General features: G+C 40.8%; 1 protein-coding gene across 5 annotated transcripts in view; it reads right to left on the bottom strand.

Moving 5' to 3' along the window:
• The window catches only part of Cpne8 (copine 8), a 193,788-nt gene that overhangs the window by 24,993 nt on the left and 143,282 nt on the right, over positions 1-25,513 (bottom strand). For all 5 annotated transcript variants that reach the window (XM_021183655.3, XM_029469851.2, XM_029469850.2 and 2 more), the window contains 2 exons: positions 10,267-10,313; positions 4,275-4,456 (listed from right to left, as the gene is read on the bottom strand). In XM_021183655.3, the coding sequence (XP_021039314.1) occupies positions 4,275-4,456; positions 10,267-10,313 (229 nt within the window). The remainder of the gene's footprint in view (positions 1-4,274; positions 4,457-10,266; positions 10,314-25,513) is intronic.

Here is a 25,513-nt window from a genome sequence, read left to right as displayed (position 1 = left end):
TAAGATAATAAAACATCTCTTCATTATGAAATTAATACATACCACATCTAAAACGTAAAATATACAAACTTACCATTTAACGCACAAATGTTGGTTTTGATATTAATTGGATGTTACCTAGATTGGATGTATATAGGTGTGAATGTGTGGCTGTGTGTGTGCATTCACATGTGCCTGGGCCAGATATTTATATTGGTTATCTTTTACAGTAGCAACTCACCTTATTTTTTGAGATAGGGTTTTCTGATGATCCTGGACATCACCATTTCTTGCTAGCCTAGCTGGCTATAATGCCTCAGGGATCCTCCAGTCTCTATGCACAGTGCTGGGATTATGGGTAGACCAGTAGGCCCAGCTTTCTATTGGTGATTTTACTTACATGGGGGCTAGGGATTTGAACTCAGGTCCTCTAGCTTTCACAGAAAACACTTTTCCTAACTCAGTCATCTTTCCAGCTCCGAGCTGACCTACTTTATCTTCTATTAAATAAGATTTTATGATGCTCTTTTCCCTTGAAAGGGTTAAGCTAATTAAAATTAAAACTCATTACTGATTTTAGGCATAGAAGAAAGTGTATTATATATCTGCCTTAAGGGAGCACTTACAAACTAGGATAGTTCTAAGCTAGTTCTATGAACAGTATTTTCATTTCACCTTTTCACTGGGGGCTTGTATTTCTGTGGAACTCTTTCTTCTCCTCCCCTGGAAATGAAACTACAAGGTCACCATCTTCCCTCCTTTGGTAGTGGAAAGACAGCCACTGTATGTTTTGCTTATCACCATGGATTGCTGAAAGGCGGCTTTCTGAATTAGTTCTCCTGCCATAAGAAGTGGCCCAAGATTTCCTCACATCTGGGGATGATAAGAATGCGTTGGAATGCAAAGTCTTATCTTTTTAAGAATATGTGCTTTGTATTAATCAGATTAGTTAAAACATTTTAGCTGTTACAAAGATTATATTTCATCCTTAATGACTAAGTTGTAAGAAGTTATAAAATGATTTTAAAACTAATTTCTTCAACAAAGTTTGCAGGAGATCAAGTTCTGTCTCTTAAAATTGATTACAGTGATATTGTATGTATGTTATTATCTCAGGGAAGACTTATTAAGTAGTATTTATTTTACCCAGGAAGACAAAAGTGCTCTGAAAACAGAAAATATAACCACCATGCAATACTATCTTTGGTTTATTACCATTAGACTCAATGTTACTCCTGTTTCTTTAACAACATGCAAGGCCATTTCTTTTCATAGATTTCACAGGCTATGATGGCTATCTTGGGAATTTTGAATTGGGTTTCAAGGAGAGCTTACAGGTCAAATAATGAACAGTTCATTCTTAGCAGTAGACAGACAGTTTTATGGATTGGGCTTCAATAATGAATAAGGGTTAAGAAGAAGGAGAAAAGGAGATAAAAGGCGAAATTTATGCACAAAGGTGAGAACTATGTAGAAAGAAATCACTAAGCTCATTTAGTTGAACAAAATCACCCCTTCTCTGGGCTTTAAAATAGATCCAGCCCTTGTTGAGCCTCACCCAAGTGACTTCATGATATTTTAAGTTTCTGGAAGATTTTAATTCTCTGAGACACATGAAAACCCCCAAAAGATACTTACTTTTAAATGATGTTGGTAGTGTGATGAGTGGACTATTTCAGGGAAGAAAACGATGATTCCTTCCCTATAATTAATTTCCTAAGATTGTGTGGGTGATGTAATGTAAAAGCAAGAATGAATATAGAAATATAGAAATGAACAGATACTCATGAAAACATGTGGGGAAAGACTAACTGTTCATATAAAAGCTTTTGTGTGTGATACATGTATGTGTGTACACATGACATATATGTGAGCATGCAAATATGGGTGTATGCATGTATTCATCTGTGTTTGCATGTACATACGTTTGTATACATGTATATGTGCACATGCATGCATATGCATGTGCATATATATATATATATATATATACACATATTCATGTGCATATATTGAGAAAACACATTATCTTACACATTATTATGTGTGAGCTATAGTTTAATAATGGCTAAGAGCAGAGGTGTATACAGACACCTACATCCCTCAGAGCTCCGAGAGTCTAAACCACCAACTAAAGAGCATACAGGGGCTAGTCTGTAGAGGCTTGATGCCCGCAGGGAAGGAGGATGTGAGAGTGGTGAGATGGGGGTGGGTGGATGGGTGACAGAACTGGGTCCGGGAGCACCCCTCTCAGAGGCAAAGGAGAGGGGTGAACTCTTGGAGGGGAGACCCAGAAGGGGAGCAACACCCAAGATACAATTCACAGACCACCTGAAGCTCAAGAAAAATGAAGACCAAAGTGTGGATGCTTCAGTCCTTCTTAGAAAGGGGAACAAAATATTCCTGGGAGCAAATACAGAGACAAAGTATGGAGCAGAGACTGAAGGAAAGTCCATCCAGAGACTGCCCCACCTGGGGATCCATCCCATATACAGTCACCAAACCCAGACACTATTGTGAATGCCAACAAGTGCATGCTCACAGGAGCCTGATATGGCTGTCTCCTGAGAGGCTGTGTCAGAGCCTGACAAATACAGAGGCAGATGCTTGCAGCCAACCATTGTACTGATCACAGGGTCTCCAAGGGAGGAGTTAGAGAAAGGACTGAAGGAGCTGAAGGGGTTTGCAACCCCATAGAAAGAACAACAGTATGAACCAACCAGACCTCACAGAGTTTTCAGGGACTAAACCACCAACCAAAGAGTATACATGGAGGATCCCATGGCTCCAGCTGCATACATAGCAGAGGATGGCCTTGTTGAGCACCGATGGGAGGAGGGGCCTTTGGTCCTGTGAAGGCTCCATGCCCTAGTGTAAGGGAATGCCAGAGTGGGAAGGCTGGAGTGGGTGGGTGGGGGAACACCCTCATAGAAGCAGGAGGAGAGGGGATGGGATAGGGGGGTTCTGGAGGGGAGATGGGGAAAGGGGATAACATTTGAAATGTAAATTAAAAAAAAATCTAATAAAACAAACAAACAAACAAACAAAACAATTAAAGCAAAAAAGACAGAAAAACAAGGTTGGGATGCGATCCTGTTGGATTCTGAACTGCCATCTCTTAGTAAGTTTGTCTCTTAGTTCTGTCAATACCTGCAACACCAGAACTTTAATTAAGATGCATTCAGATCACAGCAATATTTGTCTTAAAATAAAACCTGGGTTTTAAAGAATCTGGTTTAGGTGTAATTTTCTCTAAACCTTCCCTAACAGTGTAATACAACATTGGTTTGATTCCACAGATTAAATGTGAAGACAGGAGAAGCAGAGGAGGCCAGAATGAGAGGGAAAGAGAAATGAATAATAACACTCAAAGGGGAAGAGGACTTTTCATGGAAAATTAATAACTTCATTTAGTTTAATACAATTACTCCTTTTATCAGGCATACAGAAGGATAATCAGTTAAAGATAGCCACGCAGCCCTCAATAGTCTTTCCACTGTGAAGTCAGAATTAATTGCCCTACCTTGAAACCTGTACTGGCATCATTAATTCACTTCATAAAAATAGTGTAGCATTTTAGAGCTTCTAAGCTTGTGATCTAATGGGTCTGGGGGTTCTGACCCAGAGTCCAGAACACCCAAGAAAAGTGACGACCTGTTGGAGATCTGAATGCTATGAGTCGGCTGCTATACTAGGATGAAGCCAGTGATAACCTGTGTGTAAGAGGCAACTCCAGCTGCCTCAGCCGTCCCATCTCAGGCATCAGATAATGAGCCCAGGCAAAGAAACCATCACGGTATACATCCGCCACATAACACCTGATGCACATAAGACCCGGGGATCTGGACCAATATCCAGAAGGGAGCCTCAGAAACATCACCTTAGACAGATTATTCTTGAGCTAGGCTGAGGCCTGATACTTAAAACAGGCAAAGGAACAAAGGAACAACTGTGCTTATCCAGTTATACTTTGATCTCCGTCCTGATGCATAGAGAATGGGTTTAACACACCTGTGTTATTTTACATCTCTTCACTTTTAGGGACATTTGTCATGTAGTGATGAATACCCAGAATAGACCTACTGTGCATGACGAAGGTTCTTTAGGCAGACTTAGTGATAATCTGTCTTTTATAGGATGGCCATTCTTCTAAGTGAACTATTATGAAAACGGAGAAGGGTTTAGAGTCAACAAGACCTCCTACACATTCAGAGGAGAAACAGAAAAATCAATACTGAAATAGCTGGCAGGTGAGGTTTTTTTCAAGCCCTCAAATACTTTTAATGCATCATTACCAGGGCAAACTCGTGAGATATCCTTCCATCTGGAGGCAGCTTTGCACCAAAACCCAGGGCTGGGAACATCTTATCGCTGTCATAATCTTGAACGATTTCTCCTACAGCCTTCAGTGCCATTCCATAGGCATTCAGTTGGTAAGGGTTCATATAGTGGAGAGAAGTCGGCTGGGCAGGGTTTCCTAAGGACAGAAAATGGATTAAAACGTAACTTTGTCAGGTGACAGATTTGTAACAATATCGTAGTTTTTTTTATTTCAGGTTCCAATACTCATAATTATCATTTCCTGTGTGTCCCTATGCAACACCTTTGGCCAGACCTGACTCCTCACTCTATACCATCTTTCTCACTGTACCTTTCACCTAGTCCTGAATTCACTTTCTCTTTTAGTTATGTCTCATAAACAGCAAACATTATTTCTTGTTTCTTTTGGCTCTTCTTGCCTTTCCTTTCCCTGCCCCTGTGTCTCTTTTGTTCTGTTCTACAAAACTGCCAATTAAAAATACTCAGCTCCTCGAGTCTGTGACCTTGTCGGAATCTGCCCTGTGCCTTCAGCAATGCCTACGAAGATGGAAAATGATCGTTGCTGGATGACATGGAGTTTAACTAATAGTATCAATGATTATAATAACAAGAAATCCATCACAGACTGAACATCTGACTTCATGTCTCACAAACCTCTTAACAAGTGGTTTTTGTTTTGTTTTGTTTTGTTTGTTTGTTTGTTTGTTTGTTGGCCACTATGCTTCTGAGAATATTCCCATACATGTTTTCTTGCTATATGTCTTCATTTTTCTTGGATATATACCATGGAGTGAAATTTCCGGTTTATACGCTGACTCTGAATACTACAATTTGAGTAAGTGCCAAATTGTTTTCCAAAGCAGTTATACAATCAACATCCATAGTATTGCGAAGGGTCCAGTTTCTCTAGTTCTCAACCATATCTTGGTCAACAAACTGGTTTTTGCCATTTTCATGGAGGTGGGACGGTATCCATCTATAATTCTGGTTTACCTACCCTGAAGTCAAAGTATGTCAAGAATAATTTTTTATATCTCATTTGGAGCAAGAATGTGTGTTGGAACTAAAAAGGGGGCCCAGGGGATGCTCTGGGGAAGGGGAGGGCCCCAGGGGATACCCTGGGGAAGGGGAGGGCCCCAGGGGATGCCCTGGGGAAGGGGAAGACCCACACCCTGCCAGAGTTTTACCTATTCTCTGGTCTGTCAGGTGTGGGAGAGATACTATCTACCTTCCACTCATCCCTGGGTGGGCATTCAAGTCTCTGACCCACTCTTCGGGGGGTGGCAAGGGGCAGCCTTACCTGGGATTCCTGGAGCTACTTTGCTAAAGCCACCAGGGTTATGGAAGAGAGGGATGGGGGAAGAGAAATTCCCAACACTTTCAAGAGTGAGCGCAGCCTTGATGAGCAGAGACTGTCTATGCTTCTTTTGTGGGGGCTTTGGGGGGCAGTAACTTAGGCAGGGGCCAGATTTCCAGGAGCATGATGGAACACCTACCATGTCATGAAGGTGAATTATCACCATTTTTGGGGTTCAGGCCTAACCTCAACTGGAGACCAGCCTGCAATTCCCCACAAGTGTGTTCAGATTATTTGCCTACTCTTATTTTATTTTAAATATTTATCTATTTATTTATGTGACATTGTGTGTGTGTGTGTGTGTGTGTGTGTAGGTCAGATGACAATTTGTGGGAGTTGCTTTTCTCCATCTACCATTCAGGTTCGAACTCAAGCTTGGCAGAAAGCACTCTTATCCACTGAGCCATCTTGCTGTCTCCGTTTGCCTACTTTTAAGTTCTGAATGTCTTTTTATTGAATTATTAAAGTTTTTACAGACCTTACTTGCTACCCTTCTGGCTTGTGGTCTGTTTGGATAGTATGATTTGCAACATGAATGCTGTCATTTGGATACCACTCACTTTATTTTCCTTACATTGAGCGTGTCCTTGGTGTCACCTGTAGGAACTGGATGCCACGCCCACAGCCATCAAGGCTGTTCTGCATTTTGTCATTTTGTTTTCTTACTTTTGGTTTGCTTTTTGTTTTTTGGTTGTTACTTTTAGGGGTTTTTTGTTTGTTTGCTTTTTGTTCTTTTCTTTTCTTTTCTTTTCTTTTCTGAAAATTTTACTAATTAACAGCTTGGAGCATGTCTGTTTTTTCTTCCCTTTGTGCATGGCTTGTGAAAAATACCATTATTTTTTCCATCCAATCATATTTGGTGTTCTTCTTTCTCATTGGCTTTGGCTTTTCTCAACCTTTGCAATACCACATAACTTAATAAAGTTTTCCTTTTCTAAAATACAACCTTTTGGATTCTGATATTGTATCAAATCTGTCAATCACCTGGAGGAAGATGGTCTTACCATCCAAAAGAAAATTTTTAAATTTTGATATGTAATTTCTCTTGACATTCTTATGAGAATATAGTCTTCAGTTTATAAAATTTATATGTAATTTTAAATGCATTTCTGTTTTCTTTTATTTTTTAAAATATTAGCATAGGTGAAATTATCTTCCTATTTTCATTGTGTGATTTTTTTTTCTTGATAAAGTACAGGAAAAGAGGTGATGTTTACATTTATCTTCTGTCCTATGGTGTTGTTCGAGTCATGACAAGTTATAAAACATTCTAGTGCACTTGTTGGCATTTTGCATATACAGAATGTCTGCAAAAACAGTTTCGTTTTATTTCTGTTTATTTCCAGTATCAATATTTTAAATGATTTTTGTCTAATTTCCATAACAATAGCATCTAGTACAATGTGGACAGGAAAATGTCAGAGATTCTTGTCTTGTTTCCCACCTCAAAGAGAAATCATCCAGTTTTTCACCCTTCAGGGTGATGTTAACCATAGGTTTTTCGTAGTTTTTCTCTGCATGGTTAGAAAGTGTATACCACAGACATGTAGAAATATATCAAATGCGAAGATCATATGCCCTAGTACAGGGGAATGCCAGGGCCGGGAAGCGAGAGTGGATGGGTTGGGGAGCAGGGCAGGGGGAGGGAATAGGGGGCTTTGGGGATACCATTTGAAATGTAAATGAGGAAAATATCTAATAATAAATGCCAAAAAGAAATATATCAAATAATTTCTCAGTACCATAGGAGAGGTTCATTTTCAAACTCTTAATATTGAAAAATTGAGTAATATCATGTGGTAGTGTGAATATGAGAAAACTGGAGAAAAAATGAGCAGATGATATATGTCATACGCTGCTGGCTTCAGTTATTTTACTGAGTATTTTTATGCACGTGTGTCCATAAAAGGTGATTTTCTTTTTAAGTTTTCTTTTTTAAATGACGTCATTGTCTCGGGGTTTTTGTTGTTTTTTTTTTTTGGGGGGGGCATCAGATTAGTAACGACCTCACAGCGGGAACGGGCAGATGCCCTTCCTTCTTTGTTTTCTGGGACAGCTTGTGAAAGGCTGGCATTAACTACTGTTTAAATATCTGGTAGACTCTATCCAAGAGGCTTCTTGGAGTGGAGGATGTTCAGTAGATAAGCTGTGTAGGTAGTTCTCTTGATTGCTAATTTGGTTGCTTGTTACACATTGTTTGGGTTGTCATTATCTCAAGTGAGTGTCAATGGCGGGCAGGGTCTTTCTGCTGAATAGACAATTGGTTCTCTTAGTTGGCCTAAAATCCACAAGTAGGACAAGGCCTAGTTATTTCGACCCATTGGACTTAAGCAGAGTTACTTGTATGGACCGTAATTGCTAGACACAAGTCAAGATCACTCTCTGAAGACATAATGCTGAAGAATAAGTTTGCACACAGGACAAGAGGTGAGCTGGTAGAACTGTCCTTGTTAGCTGGAGCTCTAGCTTTTGTATGAATGAGTCAACAACGCATTGTCCATAAACTGTCTTGAAGAACTGGGTTTGCTCAACTCTGCAAGCTTGAACAGGAGGAAGGTTGGATTTAGGTGCATTTTGGATGCTGATGGGTTCCTAAAAGTCATATCTGTGAAAGGTGGGTTAATGTAAGAGAAACTTAAAGAGACAGTACGGGAGCTGTAGACACAATGAGTAATTAGGAAAAAAAAAATCTACAGAGGCTCCTCAACACACACGAGGGCGGTGTGCTGCTTTGTTTTATGCTTGACACAGGTTTGAGTCCACTGAGAGCAGGGAGCCACGACTAATAAAATGCCTCCATAAGACTGGGCTGTAGGCAAGCCTGTAAGGCATTTTCCTAATTACTTATTTTTGTGGGAGGATCTTGCCCTTCAATGAGTGGGCACACTTCTGGGCTTGTGATTCTAGGTTCTGTAAGTAAGCAGGCTGATTGCAGGGTGGTGCAGGTGTGCACGTCTTTAATCCCAGCACTCAGGAGGCAGAAACAGATGGAGCTCTGAGTTCAAGGCCATCCTGGTCTAAAGAGTAAGTTTCAGGACAGTCAGGGCTACACAAAGAGAAACCCTGTCTTGAAAAATACAAGGCAAAACAAACAAACAAAGACAAACAAAAAGAGCAAGCAGTGAAGAAAAAGCCAGTAAGCAGCATCTCTCCGTGGCCTCTGTATCAGCTCCTGACTTCAGGTTCCTGCCCTGTTTGAGTTCCTGTCCTGACTTCCTCCAATGATAAACAGTGCTATGGAGGAACAAGGCAAATAAAGCCCTTTCCCCCAGACTTGCTTGGGTTATGGTGTCTTGTCGCAGCAATAGTAACCCTAACTAAGACAGGCATAATCTTATAAACACAGTGGATACTGAAGATACTGTAAATTACACTCCTAATCCTGCAACATATCTGAGTGACTCTCAATTGCACAGGGCAGCATCCATCTTCGGAGTGATCCTGTAACCCAGGGAGCTGCATCTTGCTGCTGCTGCAGCGGCTTGATGTCACTGAAGAATAAACATCACATAGTACCACTAAGTTCAAGAAGATGATTAGATGAAAAGTCCTGAGCAGAGCCACTAATGAAACTGCACTGCCTTCTTGCCGTGTAAAGTTGAACCGTTCTAACTTTGGTAGTTTGGAAGCCACCTGTAGGCAAATATCAACTAATGTCAGCTTCTGGCAAAATTAAAGGATGACGGCTTGCAAGATAACTCAGTGGTTAACAGCGGTAGGTGTGTAAGCCTGGATCTCACAACTGATTCACAGAACTGACTTCTAAGAGTTGTCCACTGACCTCTGTCCATGGGCTCTGACATAGGTCCACTCATTCTCACACATGTGCACCCTACAGATACACATATACAAATAGTAATAGACGAAATAGGAGATAATAATGATAAAAGATAATAATAATTTGGGATATAATATAATCGATTCAAATAGTCATCCCATTCAAATATAAACTTGGTTCGGGATAACATTAAATCTCCATTATTTTTCCTCCTTAAAATATTTTTTAAAGATATATTTATTGATTGTTTACTCAGTGTTCTAACTGTATGTATGCCTGCAGCCCAGAAGAGGGCACCAGATTTCATTATATAAAGTTATGAGCCATCATGTGATTGCTGGGAATTGAACTCAGGACCTCTGGAAGAATAGGCAGTGTTCTTAACCCCTGAGACATCTCTCCAGACCCTCCTTAAAATATTTTTACATGAATCATTAATGTCCATACCAAAGCATTATACATCAATCCTATTTAGTGAATTAGATGTAGAGATGTTTAAACGTGATTAAAAAACTATGGCTGAACCCCATTTACAGGAGTAAGTACGCACAGAGGCTGAGTGGGAGCTATAGTTAGACGTGCTTGAGAAAATGGTTCAGATACAGAAGGGGCTTCACTGCATCTAAAAAATTTATTCCTTTGAAAGAAATACAAAATAATAAAGTGGATCAACATGTAATTAATCTGTTGTATTTTTGATAGTTCAAGTGAATTTCACATGTCTAGACGGTTGTAGAAGGTTAAAGTAAAGAAAGATAATATGAAATTTTAATGAAAATAAAAACTTGTCACTTAATTGGGACACGTACCAGACACGGGTGGTAGCACTCACCATTTGATGCTGTGAAATCAATGGCCACCGTGAAGTTGATCTGCGTTCTAGAATACAAGCAAACAACAATGCCAAGTAAGCAACCGCACCAGGGAGGTTGTCGTTCGTTTGTGTTACACTTTTAGAGTCATGAATTGTCTGAACAAATGTAATATATATCAGACCATGTCAAACAGGCAGAGAGTGTGTACTAAGTGCAAGTGTGTTAGAAATATCTTTGTTGTCCTAGTCCTGTAGAATAAAAATGTCCTTTGAATTAGAGTGGCTTGGTTTTGAGCTCAGGAACCTTGCTAGTGGCTGAGTGTAGAGTGCACACAAGCAACTGTGAGGTTTCAAGTCCAGCACTCACTGGTAACTGTGCCTTAGAAACCATCAGTAAAAGTACCTCTAACACTGCAACACCTCTACAACACCAGCCCTGGAGATGGGACCCGCCACTATGCTTGTGAAAACTGATGTAGCTGAAGTGGCATTCTACAACAAGCTGACATGGTACCCTCCACATTTCATACACACACACACACACACACACACACACACACACACATATATATATATATATATATATATACATAATACATATATATACACACACATATGTATATATACATATATATTCATATATACACACATATGAATATATATTTATATGGTATATACATATTATATATCTAAATTATATATGTATATATAAATTATATATATATTTAAATTACATATATAAGATATACTCATATAAAATTACATATATAAATTTTCAGCAGTTAGTCAATGCATAAATTTATTTCACTTGGTCAGTTTGTGTTCTCATTTAAATAAGTGGGCTGTTTTCTTTCTTTCTTTCTTTCTTTTTACCTTCTCCTCTTTCTCCTCCCCTCCTGCAATTCTCTTGTTCTACTATAAACTAAAAGGGTGGGCATTTCACTTTTGGGTACACGTATGACTATTTACATTCGTGATACCAGTCCTTGCTTTCCAATAACATAACCACAGTCAGAGGCAGTCTCAGAGTCACAGTGACACGTAACTGTATCTGCGAGTCTCCCTTTCTTGTGCTATTTAAACAGAAATTCAGTAGAAAGGAAAAGTAAGCTTGTGTTTTAAGAACATATTTAGCATATTTTAAAGACTTACAGCACTTCTTGTGAAAAGTAATACTCTTGGCAAACTGAACTATTCAAAGTCTGGAGCTATCATATGATGATGATGATGGTGGTGGTGGTGGTGGTTGTCATCCTCCTCCTCCTCCTCCTCATCATCATCATCATGGCATTCCTACTAGTAGGGATGAGGCTTACACATCAATGGTCTCTGACTCTAGAACATCAGGCCCTTCCTATTACCCTAACAAGCAGACCTTGCCTTCTTCAGATTCAGTCTCAAAACTCCTGCATTCACTTCTGGGATTGAATTAAATTCATACCCCTCCCTTAGGAACGGTCAACCTTTCATATTTAGGTATAACACAGTCGATGCAGATTCCTTTTATAGCCACTCAGTAACGTTTTACTCAGAGCAGAAATCAGGTTTAGAGGCTAAGAATACAGGCTCCCTGGGAGCTTCACTCTGATCCGCATGAATCAAAATGAGTACGACTTTCAGAGAAGTAATGGAGGGAGACATTTGGGAGAACATTCCAGATATCGGGCTCCCTGTGAGGGGCTGAGAAGAGCAACCACCCCCAAACCACTGGTGTGTCGCGCCAAAAGGATGTAATGCAGGGTGACAAGGTGACACAGAAACAGGGGGCTGAGTCTGAAAGAACTAGATTTGAGTCTCCGAAACTCACTTGTGACCTTGGGCAAATTTCAATATGGGGAGGGCAGGTTCCCAAGAACAGAACAATAACAGAAAGAGACAAGGGGGATACTGAACACATAAAATATATCCCATGAAAATGACATACATATTAAACACACACGTTATGATGCCCAGTTATATACGTTATCTGTTAATCTAACAATAACTTGCAAAGGACAATCAGTTCAGTTCTGTATTTTTTTTGTTGTTGTTGTTGTTTTACACGCGAGAAAAATGATGCTCACAAAATTCAATGACTTTCTATAGCAACAACAAAAGCCAGCATCAGAATGTAAATTGACACTTTCCCAAGGACAGATATCCTCAGTCACAAATATATCAGGACATTATCATATGCTTAATGTAAATTTGTCCTCTGCCAACTATGCTATCAATACGAATCTCAGAAGCATCTGCATATCTCTCATTTATTCAAACAGGGACTTGTTAAGGATGGAGGTAACCCAGAGCTTTGAAGACACATCATTTTAGCATAGTTTAAATACCAAATTAGAATTCCACGTTTCGGATCAAATTTCCTTAGATTTTAGGAACAGACACCTTCTGTTGATGCTGATCTCCCCCCCTCTCTCTCCCCTCCCCCTCCTTTTTTCATTTTTCTGTGTGTGAGTGTGTTCACCCATTCTGTGTGTTTGGTTAATACTGCTTCATTATCCTCCACTTTATTTTCTGAGATAAATTCTCACTGAACTTGGAGCTCAGGCAGAAGCCAGAAATTCCCCAGGAGCCACCTGTCTCAGTCCACCATTGTTGGAGTGACAGGAGTACACTGCAGTACATGGCTTTATTATTTTTTTTTAAATGAGGGTGAACTCACATTCTCAGGTGTGTGCAGCAAACACTTTTCCTGAGAGCCATCTCAGCAGCCCTCTACTTCTCTCCGCACACTAGAGCTCACTGCACCTCCACACTCACGAGTAGTTTAATTCTATGGTCCTGTCTATTCATGGTGACAGAAGGCACGACATATAACAGCTTAAGTTGCTCTCAGAACGGAAACTGCAACAGTCACAGCAAGAAAGGACCTTCAAAAGCAGTTGCATCTAACAAAGCTACAAAGAAAAGCTGTGGCTATTAACTCCCTGGGAACTATACACCTGTATGGCATGAGAGAACAAAGACAGAAAGAAGAAATATTTAGAACTAAAGTAACTTACCCAAACACAAAACAGATTCTGCACAAAACATTCATCGATTGTTTAAAAAAAAAAAGATGTAATGTCTTTTTTTTTTACAAAGAAAAAAGAGAGAGAGAGAGGAGAGAGACACATGGAGATTGATTTACAGAAGAAGGGAAAGACAGAAGGAGGGAGGGAGGGAGGGAATAAGGGATGGAGGCAGACAGAAAGAGGGAGGGAGGGAGATGGGGGAAGAAAGGAAAGGGAGGAGAGAGAGGGAGAGGGACAGAGAGAGAGGGAAGGGGAGAAAGAGAGAGAGAGAGAGAGAGAGAGAGAGAGAGATCTTACAGGCCAGTTATTTAGCCCACCAAAGGGTCAGGATCCTTGAGGACAAGAGTATAAACGATTGATGCACTTAGCACTAAATGCTAAGTAGGGCAACTTACTAATAGTCATGGAGGAACAGAGAAGCTGGAGGAATCCTTAGTGTTTATTTATTGGCTACTGATGACGTGATTTGACTAATTCCTACTTTTCATGGACTCCTTTCTGTCATTTGCTTTGCTTCATCTGTGTGTTCAGATCAGAAAAGATTATGCCTGAGTACGCAAGTCACCTGTTGATAGTGACAGGATACCTACTCTTATCGTAAAAACTGTATCAAAATAAAACAAAACAGAAATACTCTAACATTCAACAACCATCTTCCAACTGCCACGAGCTGGTGAGGTAATAGAAAGACATGGAAGCCAAGGAAAACCCATCTCTGAACTTACCAGGCTTATGGTTCCAACATTGCATTACTAAACTCAACAAGAACTGTGCACCATCTTATCAGTGAATCCACCCCCACTGCTCCTGGGTACATCTGTACAAAGTACAATGTATGCTTAACAGGCATACATCGTCACAGTCTACAAGTTTACAAAATAGTAAAGACTTCTTAAAGATGGTGGATGCGAGGCTCACAGCCTTTACAAGCAGAGTTTTTGAAGACTTTAAAAAATGATCTTTTCCCATCAAGTAAGCCAAACCGGCTGTCAGTAACCACACCACCCTCTCCGTGCTTCATCGCGCTCAGAGCATAATATCAGAGACCAAGGATCAAACACAAATTCATACAAGATGGCTCCTGGTGGGATATCCCTATGAGGATCATGTCTAAGTCCTTGGAATATTGCACGCAGTTTTGTTTTAAAAAACAGACAGGAGAACATGAGATTTCAAGAACTTCACTGAGCTGTGCTGTTCTGGAATACATAATTGAGGTTGCCTGGCACAGGGTGAACATTACTATTGACATCTTACAGACTCTAGGATTCACACTCAGCGAGCGTTCCTATTTTATTTTCCCACCTTTCTGAAGCTGTAAACATCAGAAACATATGCTGGCATGGTGGGCAATGGAAAGAGCTGTGCACATGGCCCAGAGTGATAGCCTCTCAGACATCTATAGCTGTTCCTGTGTACTAGCTATCACTGTTGGGATTTATTCACCAATTAAAGATGCTCTTCGGTTGCACAAACTGAACACTATGAATCCTGAAGGTGGAGTCCCTCATCCTTGTCTAATTTTGGTAAACACATATTTATATTCTGTGACTGTTGGAATCTGAGTCTATCTATCTGGAAGGCTACCAGGACCCATGCTTCTGCCCTGATTTCCTAACATGCTGTCTAGTTTATCCTTTGGTTCCATTACCTGCTCTGACCCTTAAGTCGTAAGCACTAGTACCCAGCCTAGTTCCTGATCCAGTATTTCTCAGCTTCTCCTTTTTCTTTAAACTAAAAGTAATTAACTGATAAACATAAAACCACCTGATTCAAACAGTAGTGCTTCATCTTTAAAACTCTTGCTTTGCTTTGGGGGATGGAGAGAGGGCACAGTGTTTTGGAGCACAAACTGCTCTTCCAGTTGACCTAGATTCAGTCCCCAACACCCACATGGCATCTTACATTTAATTGTAACTCCAGTGCCAAGTCATCCAATGAGTGTCCTGTTCTGTCTTCTGAGGCCACCAGGCATACATGTGAGGGGCAGACACACATGCAGGCAAAATGTTCGTTCATACACATAAAACAAAACTGAGAAGTCCTGCTTCGTCTGTACGAATCATGATCAGCCAGACAAGAACAGGTTTCCATACAAATGGAGATTCAAATATAGCTTGGGAAGACAACTTCACCTTTGAATGTCTTCCTCAGCAGAGCATATGACCTCTCTTGTAACCACTCTCGAAAGGCACTTCTTGAGTGGTACATTCTTTAGTGTCTCTGTCATTGACTCTGATTTTCAGCATCTGAATCTGACACACTGCTGGGAACACTAGAGTGTACTGTGCTGATCAAGCTCTGGATCAAGCTACCAGAGCCTCAGAGACTGTTGTCCAGAATTTGACCTCCCATGCTAGACTTCCTTCCTGACACTTCAGCTATTATGGACTGGACCTGCTTAATCCAAGATAACACCAAAAATGCTCTGTAACCCTTCGGGTCAGCACCAGCACCGGGTCACCTTGAGCACCGAGTTGGCGGACACCCCCAAGGTCCCCTAGAGAATCTAGAACCACCAGTGAGTGGAACACAACTTCTGTTCCAATCCAATCATGCGGGACCTGAGACAGCATTAGGAAAGCAGGAAACCCGGCCTGACCAGGGTCACAAGTCCCTTCTGGTTGGCACCAGCACTGGGTCACCTGGGCACAGAGTTGGCGGACACCCCTAAGGTCCCTAGAAGACAGCTTCTGAGACAGATCCCTTTTCTGGATCCAGACATCCGGGCATCTTCCCTGCCAGAGGAGAGGTGTCCACCCTGCCTGGGAGAGCTTTGGCAGAGCATCTGGGGGAGCCATCTTGCTACCCAGATCCCTCGGAGACTAGAGACTAGTTTGTGCAGGTGAGAGTGTGGACTACAGAAGCTAACAGCTTCTGTGACAGGCCGAAGCAACACAGCTTCTGGGACAGGTCCTGTTTCGGGCCTTCATCTTCTGCCAGGAGGGAGGTTCGAATGCCAGATATCTGTGCACCTTCCCTATAAGAGGAGAGCTTGCCTGCAGAGAGTGCTCTGACCACTGAAACTCAGAGAAGAGAGCTAGTCTCCCAGGTCTGCTGATAGAGGCTAACAGAATCACAAGAGGAACAATCTCTAACCAGAGACAACTATAACAACCAACTCCAGAGATTACCAGATGGTGAAAGGCAAACGTAAGAATCTTACTAACAGAAACCAAGACTACTCACCATCATCAGAACGCAGCACTCCCACCTCGCCCAGTCCTGGGTCCCGTCCCCCCCGCCCCCGCCCCACACACACTTAAAAAGCTAGACCCGAATTTAAAAGCATATCTCATGATGATGGTAGAGGACATCAAGAAGGACTTTAATAACTCACTTAAAGAAATACAGGAGAACACTGCTAAAGAGTTACAAGTCCTTAAAGAAAAACAGGAAAACACAACCAAACAGGTAGAAGTCCTTAAAGAAAAACAGGAAAACACATCCAAAGAGGTGATGGAAATGAACAAAACTATACTAGACCTAAAAAGGGAAGTAGACACAATAAAGAAAAACCTAAAGCAAGGCAACGCTGGAGACAGAAACCTTAGGAAAGAAATCTGGAACCATAGATGCGAGCATCAGCAACAGAATACAAGAGATGGAAGAGAGAATCTCAGGTGCAGAAGATTCAATAGAGAACATCAGCACAACAATCAAAGAAAATGCAAAATGCAAAAAGTTCCTAACTCAAAACATCCAGGAAATCCAGGACACAATGAGAAGACCAAGCCTATGGATAATAGGAGTAGATGAGAATGAAGATTTTCAACTTAAAGGGCCAGCAAATATCTTCAACAAAATTATAGAAGAAAACTTCCCAAACCTAAAGAAAGAGATGCCCATGAACATAAAAGGAACCTACAGAACTCCAAATAGACGGGACCAGAAGAAAAGAAATTCCTCCCAACACATAATAATCAGAACAACAAATGCACTAAATAAAGATAGAATATTAAAAGCAGTAAGGAAAAAGAGTCAAGTAACATAGCCTATCAGAATTACACCTGACTTTTCACCAGAAACTATGAATGCCAGAAGATCCTGGACAGATGTTATACAGACACTAAGAGAACACAAATGCCAGCCCAGGCTACTATACCCAGCCAAAATTTCAATTACCATAGATGGAGAAACCAAAGTATTCCATGACAAAACCAAATTCAAACATTCTTTCCACGAGTCCAGCCCTTCAAAGGATGATAACAGAAAAAAAAAAAAAAACAATACAAGGATGGAAACCATGCCCTAGAAAAAGCAAGAAAGTAATCCTTCAACAAACCTAAAAGAAGACAGCCACAAGAACAGAATGCCAAATCTAAGAACAAAAATAATAGGAAGCAACAATTCTTTTCCTCAATATCTCTTAATATCAATGGACTCAATTCTCCAATAAAAAGACATAGACTAACAGAGTGGCTACACAAACAGGACCCAACATTTTGCTGCTTATAGGAAACTCATCTCAGGGAAAAAGACAGACACTAACTCAGAATGAAAGGCTGGAAAACAATTTTCCAAGCAAATGGTCTGAAGAAACAAGCTGGAGTAGCCATTCTAATAGCTAATAAAATCAACTTCCAACCCAAAGTTATCAAAAAAGACAAGGAGGGACACTTCATACTCATCAAAGGTAAAATCTTCTAAGAGGAACTCTCAATTAAGAATATCTATGCTACAAATGCAAGGGCAGCCACATTCGTTAAAGAAACTTTAGTGAAGCTCAAAGCACAGTGAAACTTATAGAGGAGAAAGTGGGGAAGACCCTCAAAGATATGGGCATAGGGGAAAAATTCCTGAATAGAACAGCAGTGGCTTGTGCTGTAAGATCGAGAATCGACAAATGGGACCTCATAAAATTGCAAAGCTTCTGTACAGCAAAAGACACCTTCAATAAGACAAAAAGGACACCAACAGATTGGGAAAGGATCTTTACCTATCCTAAATCAGATAGGGGACTAATATCCAATATATACAAAGAGCTCAAGAAGCTGTACCCTAGAAAATCAAATAACCCCTTAAAAAATGGGGCTCAGAGCTAAACAAAGAATTCTCACCTGAGGAATACCGAATGGCTGAGAAGCACCTGAAAAAATGTTCAGCATCCTTAATCATCAGGGAAATGCAAATCAAAGCAACCCTGAGATTCCACCTCACACCAGTCAGAATGGCTAAGATCAAAAACTCAGGTGACAGCAGATGCTGGCGAGGATGTGGAGAAAGAGGAACACTCCTCCATTGTTGGTGGGATTGCAAGCTTGTACAACCACTCTGGAAATCAGTCTGGCGGTTCCTCAGAAAATTGGACATAGTACTACCGGAGGATCCAGCAATACCTCTCCTGGGCATATATCCAGAAGATGTCCCAACCGGTAAAAAGGACACATGCTCCACTATGTTCATAGCAGCCCTATTTATAATAGCCAGAAGCTGGAAAGAACCCAGATGTCCCTCAACAGAGGAATGGATACAGAAATTATGGTACATTTACACAATGGAGTACTACTCAGCTATTAAAAAGAATGAATTTATGAAATTCCTAGCCAAATGGATGGACCTGGAGGGCATCATCTTGAGTGAAGTAACACAATCACAAAAGAACTCACACAATATGTATTCACTGATAAGTGGATATTAGCCCAAAACTTAGGATACCCAAGATATAAGATACAATTTACTAAACGCATGAAACTCAAGAAGAATGAAGGCCAAAGTGTGGACACTGTGCCCCTTCTTAGAATTGGGAACAAAACACCCAGGGAAGGAGTTACAGAGACAAAGTTCATAGCTGTGATGAAAGGATGGACCATTTAGAGACTGCCGTATCCAGGGATCCTTCCCATGAGCAGCTTCTAAACGCTGACACCATTGCATACACTAGCAAGATTTTGCTGAAAGGACCCAGATATAGCTGTCTCTTGTGAGGCTTTACCGGGGCCTAGCAAACACAGAAGTGGATGCTCACAGTCAGCTATTGGATGGATCACAGGGCCCCCAATGGAGGAGCTAGAGAAAGTACCCAAGGAGCTAAAGGGATCTGCAACCCTATAGGTGGAACAACAATATGAACTAACCAGTATCCACCCCACCCCCACCCCCCAGCTCGTGTTTGTAGCTGCATATGTATCAGAAGATGGCCTAGTCGGCCATCATTGGAAAGAGAGACCTATAGGTCTTGCAAACTTTATATGCCTCAATACAGGGGAATGCCAGGGCCAAGAAGTGGGAGTGGGGGGGAGAGATTATGGGGGGACTTTTGGGATAGCATTGTAAATGAAGAAAATACCTAATTTTAAAAAATGCTCTGTAATACACCTAGGTGCTGTCTCCAACAAATGAAAATGGAACCACCCGTGAGGGATGACGTCATTCTCTGCCCACAAAGACACAGTATCATAAATGAACAGATGCGATGCTTTTTCTGGACTTTGGGAATTGAGCTCACTGTTGTTGTTGTTGATTTAATTAAAATATTTTAATTGAAATATAATTATATGAACTCCCCTCCTTCTCCGTCCTCTTTCCATTCCCTCCCACAACCCCTCTCACTCTCTCAAATCAATAGGCTCTTTCTGATTATTTTCACACATATATGCAAATAGATGTAAATATAACCTGACAACATCCCTTTAGTGTGGCTTGTGAGTATATGATTTCAGAGATGACAACTTGATCTGAATAATCAATTAGTAGACTCATCCCGAGAGGGGTTATTTGCTCCTCTCTCAGCATTCACTAGATACCCATAGTTCTTTGTCTAGGGGTTGAGCCCCAGGACATTTCCCCCTCTAGTGTCAGAATTCTATTGATCTTATTACTTGGGCCTTGCTTATGGAGTTATAGTGTTGTGATATCCTGGGTATGGCTTCCCTGTCATTTGTAGAAGACTTCCTGGTCCTCTGGCCCTCCCAGTTCTTCCACCACCACCACCCCTTTTGTAAAGGCGAGTCTTAAGTGTCCAGGCTATGTTGTAGAGTTAAGTGTTTTGAACATACACAGGGACGACAAAGTATTATTTCACAAAGTAATACCTCGCCTTCTTTCTAACTAGTAGCAAAACAAACAAACAAACAAAAAAAAAACAAAAAAAAACCCAAAAGACAACAAACAAACAACTCATAAGTAATATCAAAACAAACAAAAATAAATCTCTAGTCCAAAACTACAAGCGCTGCTCAAAAACAAATACATAAAAAACATCCTATTTGAAATGAAGTAGGTGATGGAGAGGCTTAGGAGCAAACCATTGATTGAGCTGTCCACCAGAGAGCCTGGATCTCAAAACCACAGCAAGCTAGGCAGTTGTGAAAACAAATCTTTCCCCAAATTACTCTCTCTCCCTGGCACCATTTTCTCATATAATAAGTAGGTACCGATTCCTTTACAGGGAACAATACTGAGAACAATACTGTGTGTGATAAGTAGCTCTCCAAGCTGCAGTCCAGACTCCTGGGAAGCCCAGGCTTCTCCAGGCTCCCCCTAATCCTTTCCTCTCAGGAGAGAAGGTTCTTCTCACACTGCCTCAAGATTTGCTTTTCTTTAATCCTCTCTGTATTTGCCAGCTAGTGTACAGGGTCAAGCGATGAATTACAACCATTGCATTCAGCAGAAGATAAACTACTGCAGAGAACTTCAAAACAGCACACCCTGTGACCCACGGTCTGCATGGTGGCACCAACATACACACATCAGGCACTAGAGAGGACAAATTTTCTGCCCTCCTCTGCAACCTGCCCTTCATTAGCCCCTGTTTTCTCTCCATCTTCCCTCTCAAACTTCTAATTGCTCCCCAGAGTGAAACTCTTTCCGAGATAGAAACATGCTTCCCACAGCTGTTTTTCTTTTTCAAATCCATGATTGCAGCCTCCTCTTCAGAAGCTTCAGTACTTCAAAGAGAGAAGGTGATTGACCCCAATTAGCAGGAGAAGGTTTACAGTGCTTCGAGAGCCCTCCACTGGATCTGCCCTCTTTTCCTTTGCTCTTTAGTTCAGGCGCTGTCTGCACTCTTGCACTCTTGTTATGCACCGTGATAGAGAAACCGATTAACATAACTGTACTTGGCACTTCCACTATTACCCTGAGTGGGGAATGGATAGTACTGACCGTGCTATCTGCAGAGAGACAGGCTAAGGGCGAAAGAATATGCAAAGCTCGAGGCTGGACATCTCTTGACTTACAAACCTATATCATATTATTTTGTTATCATTACATATTTTACTTTTAAAAAAATAGCATGCAGAGAAACAGGCTTTCATACAGGATTTTCATCTATATGTTTGCTTGACTGTCTCCTGACTTCTCCCTTTTAAGTATACAGATTTAGAATTTAGCATTAACGAAAATAAGTTTTGAGATTGTCTTTTAAAGTGTGTAGAAGTCTCCTTCCCAAGTGTTGACTTCCGATGAGATATGAAAAGATTCCCTGTGAGTTTATAGAAGGCAGTCTGCTTTTATTAGATTTATCTCCAGTCAGAGTTGCATGGGTTATCTCTCCACCACTCTGATGAATACAAATCATTTGGATGCCCCTACAAGGAACCCTATTTAAAGAAAAAAAAAGGGGGGGGGGTGCTAGGCATGCACATTCAAACAAGAACTCAGATCAGAAAGAACTTCTTTATAGTGTTGCCTGCTCTGGCAACGCCTGCTCCTTGAGGCAATATTCAAACTAACGTCGGCACACACTTTGTCAAACCAATGCGAACAGTTTATTGTGTTTGTGAAACTGCTTTAAGTATTTTTTTAAGAAAAACTATCATGGGGATTATTTGTCGATTTTAAATTTTGTTTATTTTTATTCTATCTAATGATTTATTTTTTTTTTATTTTTTTTTAAGATTTATTTATTATTTATTGTATGTAAGTACACTGTAGCTGTCTTCAGACACTCCAGGAGAGGGAGCCAGATCTCGTTACGGATGGTTGTGAGCCACCATGTGGTTGCTGGGATTTGAACTCTGGACCTTCGGAAGAGCAGTCGGGTGCTCTTACCCACTGAGCCATCTCACCAGCCCTAATGATTTATTTTTATTTTATTTTATGTGCATTGGTATTTTACTGTCATGTCTGTCTGACTGCCCGTCTGTCTGTCCACGTGTCTGTCTGTCTGTGTCTATGTGAAGGTGTCAGACCTTCTGGTATCTGAAATAACAGTTATGAGCTGTCATGTGGGTGCTGGAAATTGAGCCTGGGTCCTTAGGAAGAACAGCTGGTGCTCTTAGCCACTGAGTCATCTCTCCAGCTCTTCTTATGGGCTGATTTGTAAAGGCTCTGACACTCTGCTAACATTGTAAACTAGCCAAGTCAAGAAACTCCCATTGGCCTTTAGAATGAGCTAATGGTACATGGGTACACAGTCCCTCCTCTCTTTTCCCATAAAGACTTTTGTATTTCCTGTAACTGGGATAGAAACCCTTTATCTATAATCTGTACAAAGGCTTAGCATCATAATTAAGATGTGGTAGGTGAAAGGTACTGTCTGAAAACAATAGTTTAACTGGTTGTAGCATTCACATTCTTACTCCTGGCCTTCAGTGATAAAGGGTTGAACTCCTTTGTCTATTTTAAAGAAAAGCTGGGGGGGTCTGCCACTCCACTAAATTTCAGATAGAACCATATTTATTTTTTTAAAGCTAAAAAGGATTGTCTGCTCAATGCATTGTAAGTTTCTGATCGCTTGCTTTTACTCTCAGAAGTCCTAAAAATAAGAAAATTGCCCCATAATCGAAACTTTTACCATAATTGTAGTGTCTTGGTTGAAAAATCTGCTGGTGTCAAACTCACTTCATAGTCAAGGATAACCTTGAACTTGTGACCCTCCAGACCTTACATCAGTGCTAGGGTTACAGGAGTATACCAGCATGTTGTAGATGGTGATAGAACATGAGCCCATGTCTTCATAGACAAGAATTCTACCCCCTGAAACACATCTTCAGCCTACCATAAGCTTTTTAATTTTTGTTTTCTAATTTCTCAGCTTATTTATCATCTTAGGTTTTTTTTTTTCCTTTCCTTCTCTTATTTTTTTTTCCCAAGTGGAACTTAACTAAAAGATGAACTTCACTGACTTTATTCACTTAAATTTACCTTTTCCTTTCATTTCTTTGAGAACTGAAAATTACCACTACTAACATTATGGAAAGCAATCGTGATCAAATATTTGGTATTTCAAACTCATCAAAGGTTTCAGAAAAGAGTGGCTAGTATTTACTGAAGGTTAGAACTATACTATATAACACAGCTCCTTTAAGGATGGCATCAATGTCTTTATTCCTCCCTACTGGAAATAGGAACAGGCTACAGTGGGAAGAGGCAGGCCTAATGTTTGAAAGATGCAGCTAACTTGAGATTCATGGCTACAGAACTCAGGTCTGTAATCACCATCACCCCATTCTTAACTCTCTGAATGATTTAAAGTCTGTCCCAGAATTTATCCACACGGTATCTCTGCCAGGCCAACTCTCTCCCACTCTTTCTATCATGACAAGAGGAAAATCGACAGTTTATGGCTCCATCTCAGTAGTCCACCCTCCAAGCTGCTGTAGGAGAGAGGTCCAGTAGCAGCGATTTCTGGTAGATGCAGAAGCATCTTGTTCTTTAATATTTAATGACTCCATTGTAAGCATGCATGGAGTTCTCAAGAAATTCATTTAAAAAGGAAACAGAAATAAAAATGGACAGTAACCTATGTAATTAGTAAATATTCAGAAGCTAGAGAAAGGACCCAAGTTGCTGAAGGGGTCTGCAACCTTATAGGTGGACCAACAATATGAGCTAACTAGTACCCCCCAGAGCTCGTGTCTCTAGCTGCATATGTAGCAGAGGATGGCCTAGTCGGCCATCGTTGGGAAGAGAGGCCCCTTGGTCTTGCAAACTTTATATGCCCCAGTACAGGAGAACACCAGGGCCAAGAAGTGGGAGTGGGTGGGTGGGGGAGCAGCGTGGGGGGAGGGTATAGGAGACTTTCGGGATAGCATTTGAAATGTAAATGAAGAAAATATCTAATAAAAAATTGAGAAACAAAAAGAAAAAAATGTGTATGCTGAAGAGGAAAAAAAAAGAAGCGGGGCTATTCAGTAAGGGTTAGGGTTTTGTAAATGTTTATGCACAGATGTTACTAGTGTGAATTAGTAGAGCATTTTAAGCAATGCAATTAATACGAGATGGATGATAAGAGCACATCCCATGTGATCTTGCAGCATCTCTTCTATGCAGTGAACCTAAAGATGTGCTTGTTGAAATGTAGAAAATACGGTTCACCAAGCTTTTACATTGTAGGTTCATTATTAATTTAATTTTGAAATAGATTTCATTTAAGTAAGTATCTGTCTCTGCTAGTTTTATGTCAAGTTGACAAAAGCTAGAGTCACCTGAGAGGAGGGAACCTCAACAGATAAAATGGCTTCCTAAGACTGGCCTCGGGCATGTTTGTGGGGCATTTAATTAGTGCTGCAGGGGGAAGGCCCAGCCCACTGTGAGTGGTACCATCCCTGGGCTGGTAGGTAATCTCAGGTTCCTTAAATAAACAGCCTAAGTAAGCCATGAGGAGCAAGTCATGGGGAGCAAGGATGAGGAGCAAGCCAGTAGGCAGCACCTTTCCATGGTCTTGCATCAGCTCCTGCCTCCAGCTTTAACTTCCTCCCCAACTTCCCTCGAAAGCTCTTTCCCCCTACATGTTGCTTTGGTCATGGTGTTTCATGACAGCAGTAGAAATGGTAACCAGGACAAAAGGTAAAGGCATGTACAGTCTGTGTTCCTCTGATGATCTGAAATAAAATATCTACCATCAAAATATTCAAAAGGAAGCACAGCATGATGGCTCAACTGGTAATTATGCCTGCTGCTAGGCTTAAGGACCCAGACTCAATCTTCCGAGCCCACAGCGTGATAGCACAGAATCAATTATTGCAAGGTTTACCCTGAGTTTCTCCACGTAGGCCCTGTGGTGTGTGTGCACTGTTAGACTTCCTCAGGTTAAAAACACATGTATTCCATCTTGCTACATCCATTTCTTGCACACTCACAGGGCAGCCCTTTTAATCTGGTCACTTGGTCAGTTTCTCTGCTAAAATCTGTAGTGGCCAGTTTTAAAACAAATCTTTAGTTCCTAATAGCTTTAGTTCATACATGTAATGAAATATATATGCATATGTATCTATGTCTGCATATGCATGAATGCAAGTATGTATGTGCATATTTATGAATGTATGTATGTATAATATTCAAAGGTGGTCCTTGGTTGGTTCCATAGCCTT

This window comes from Mus caroli, unplaced genomic scaffold (assembly GCF_978045245.1).
Source record: "Mus caroli unplaced genomic scaffold, Mus_caroli_1 scaffold_16, whole genome shotgun sequence".
NCBI lineage: Eukaryota > Metazoa > Chordata > Mammalia > Rodentia > Muridae > Mus > Mus caroli.
This window is presented reverse-complemented; position numbering and strand designations above follow the sequence as displayed.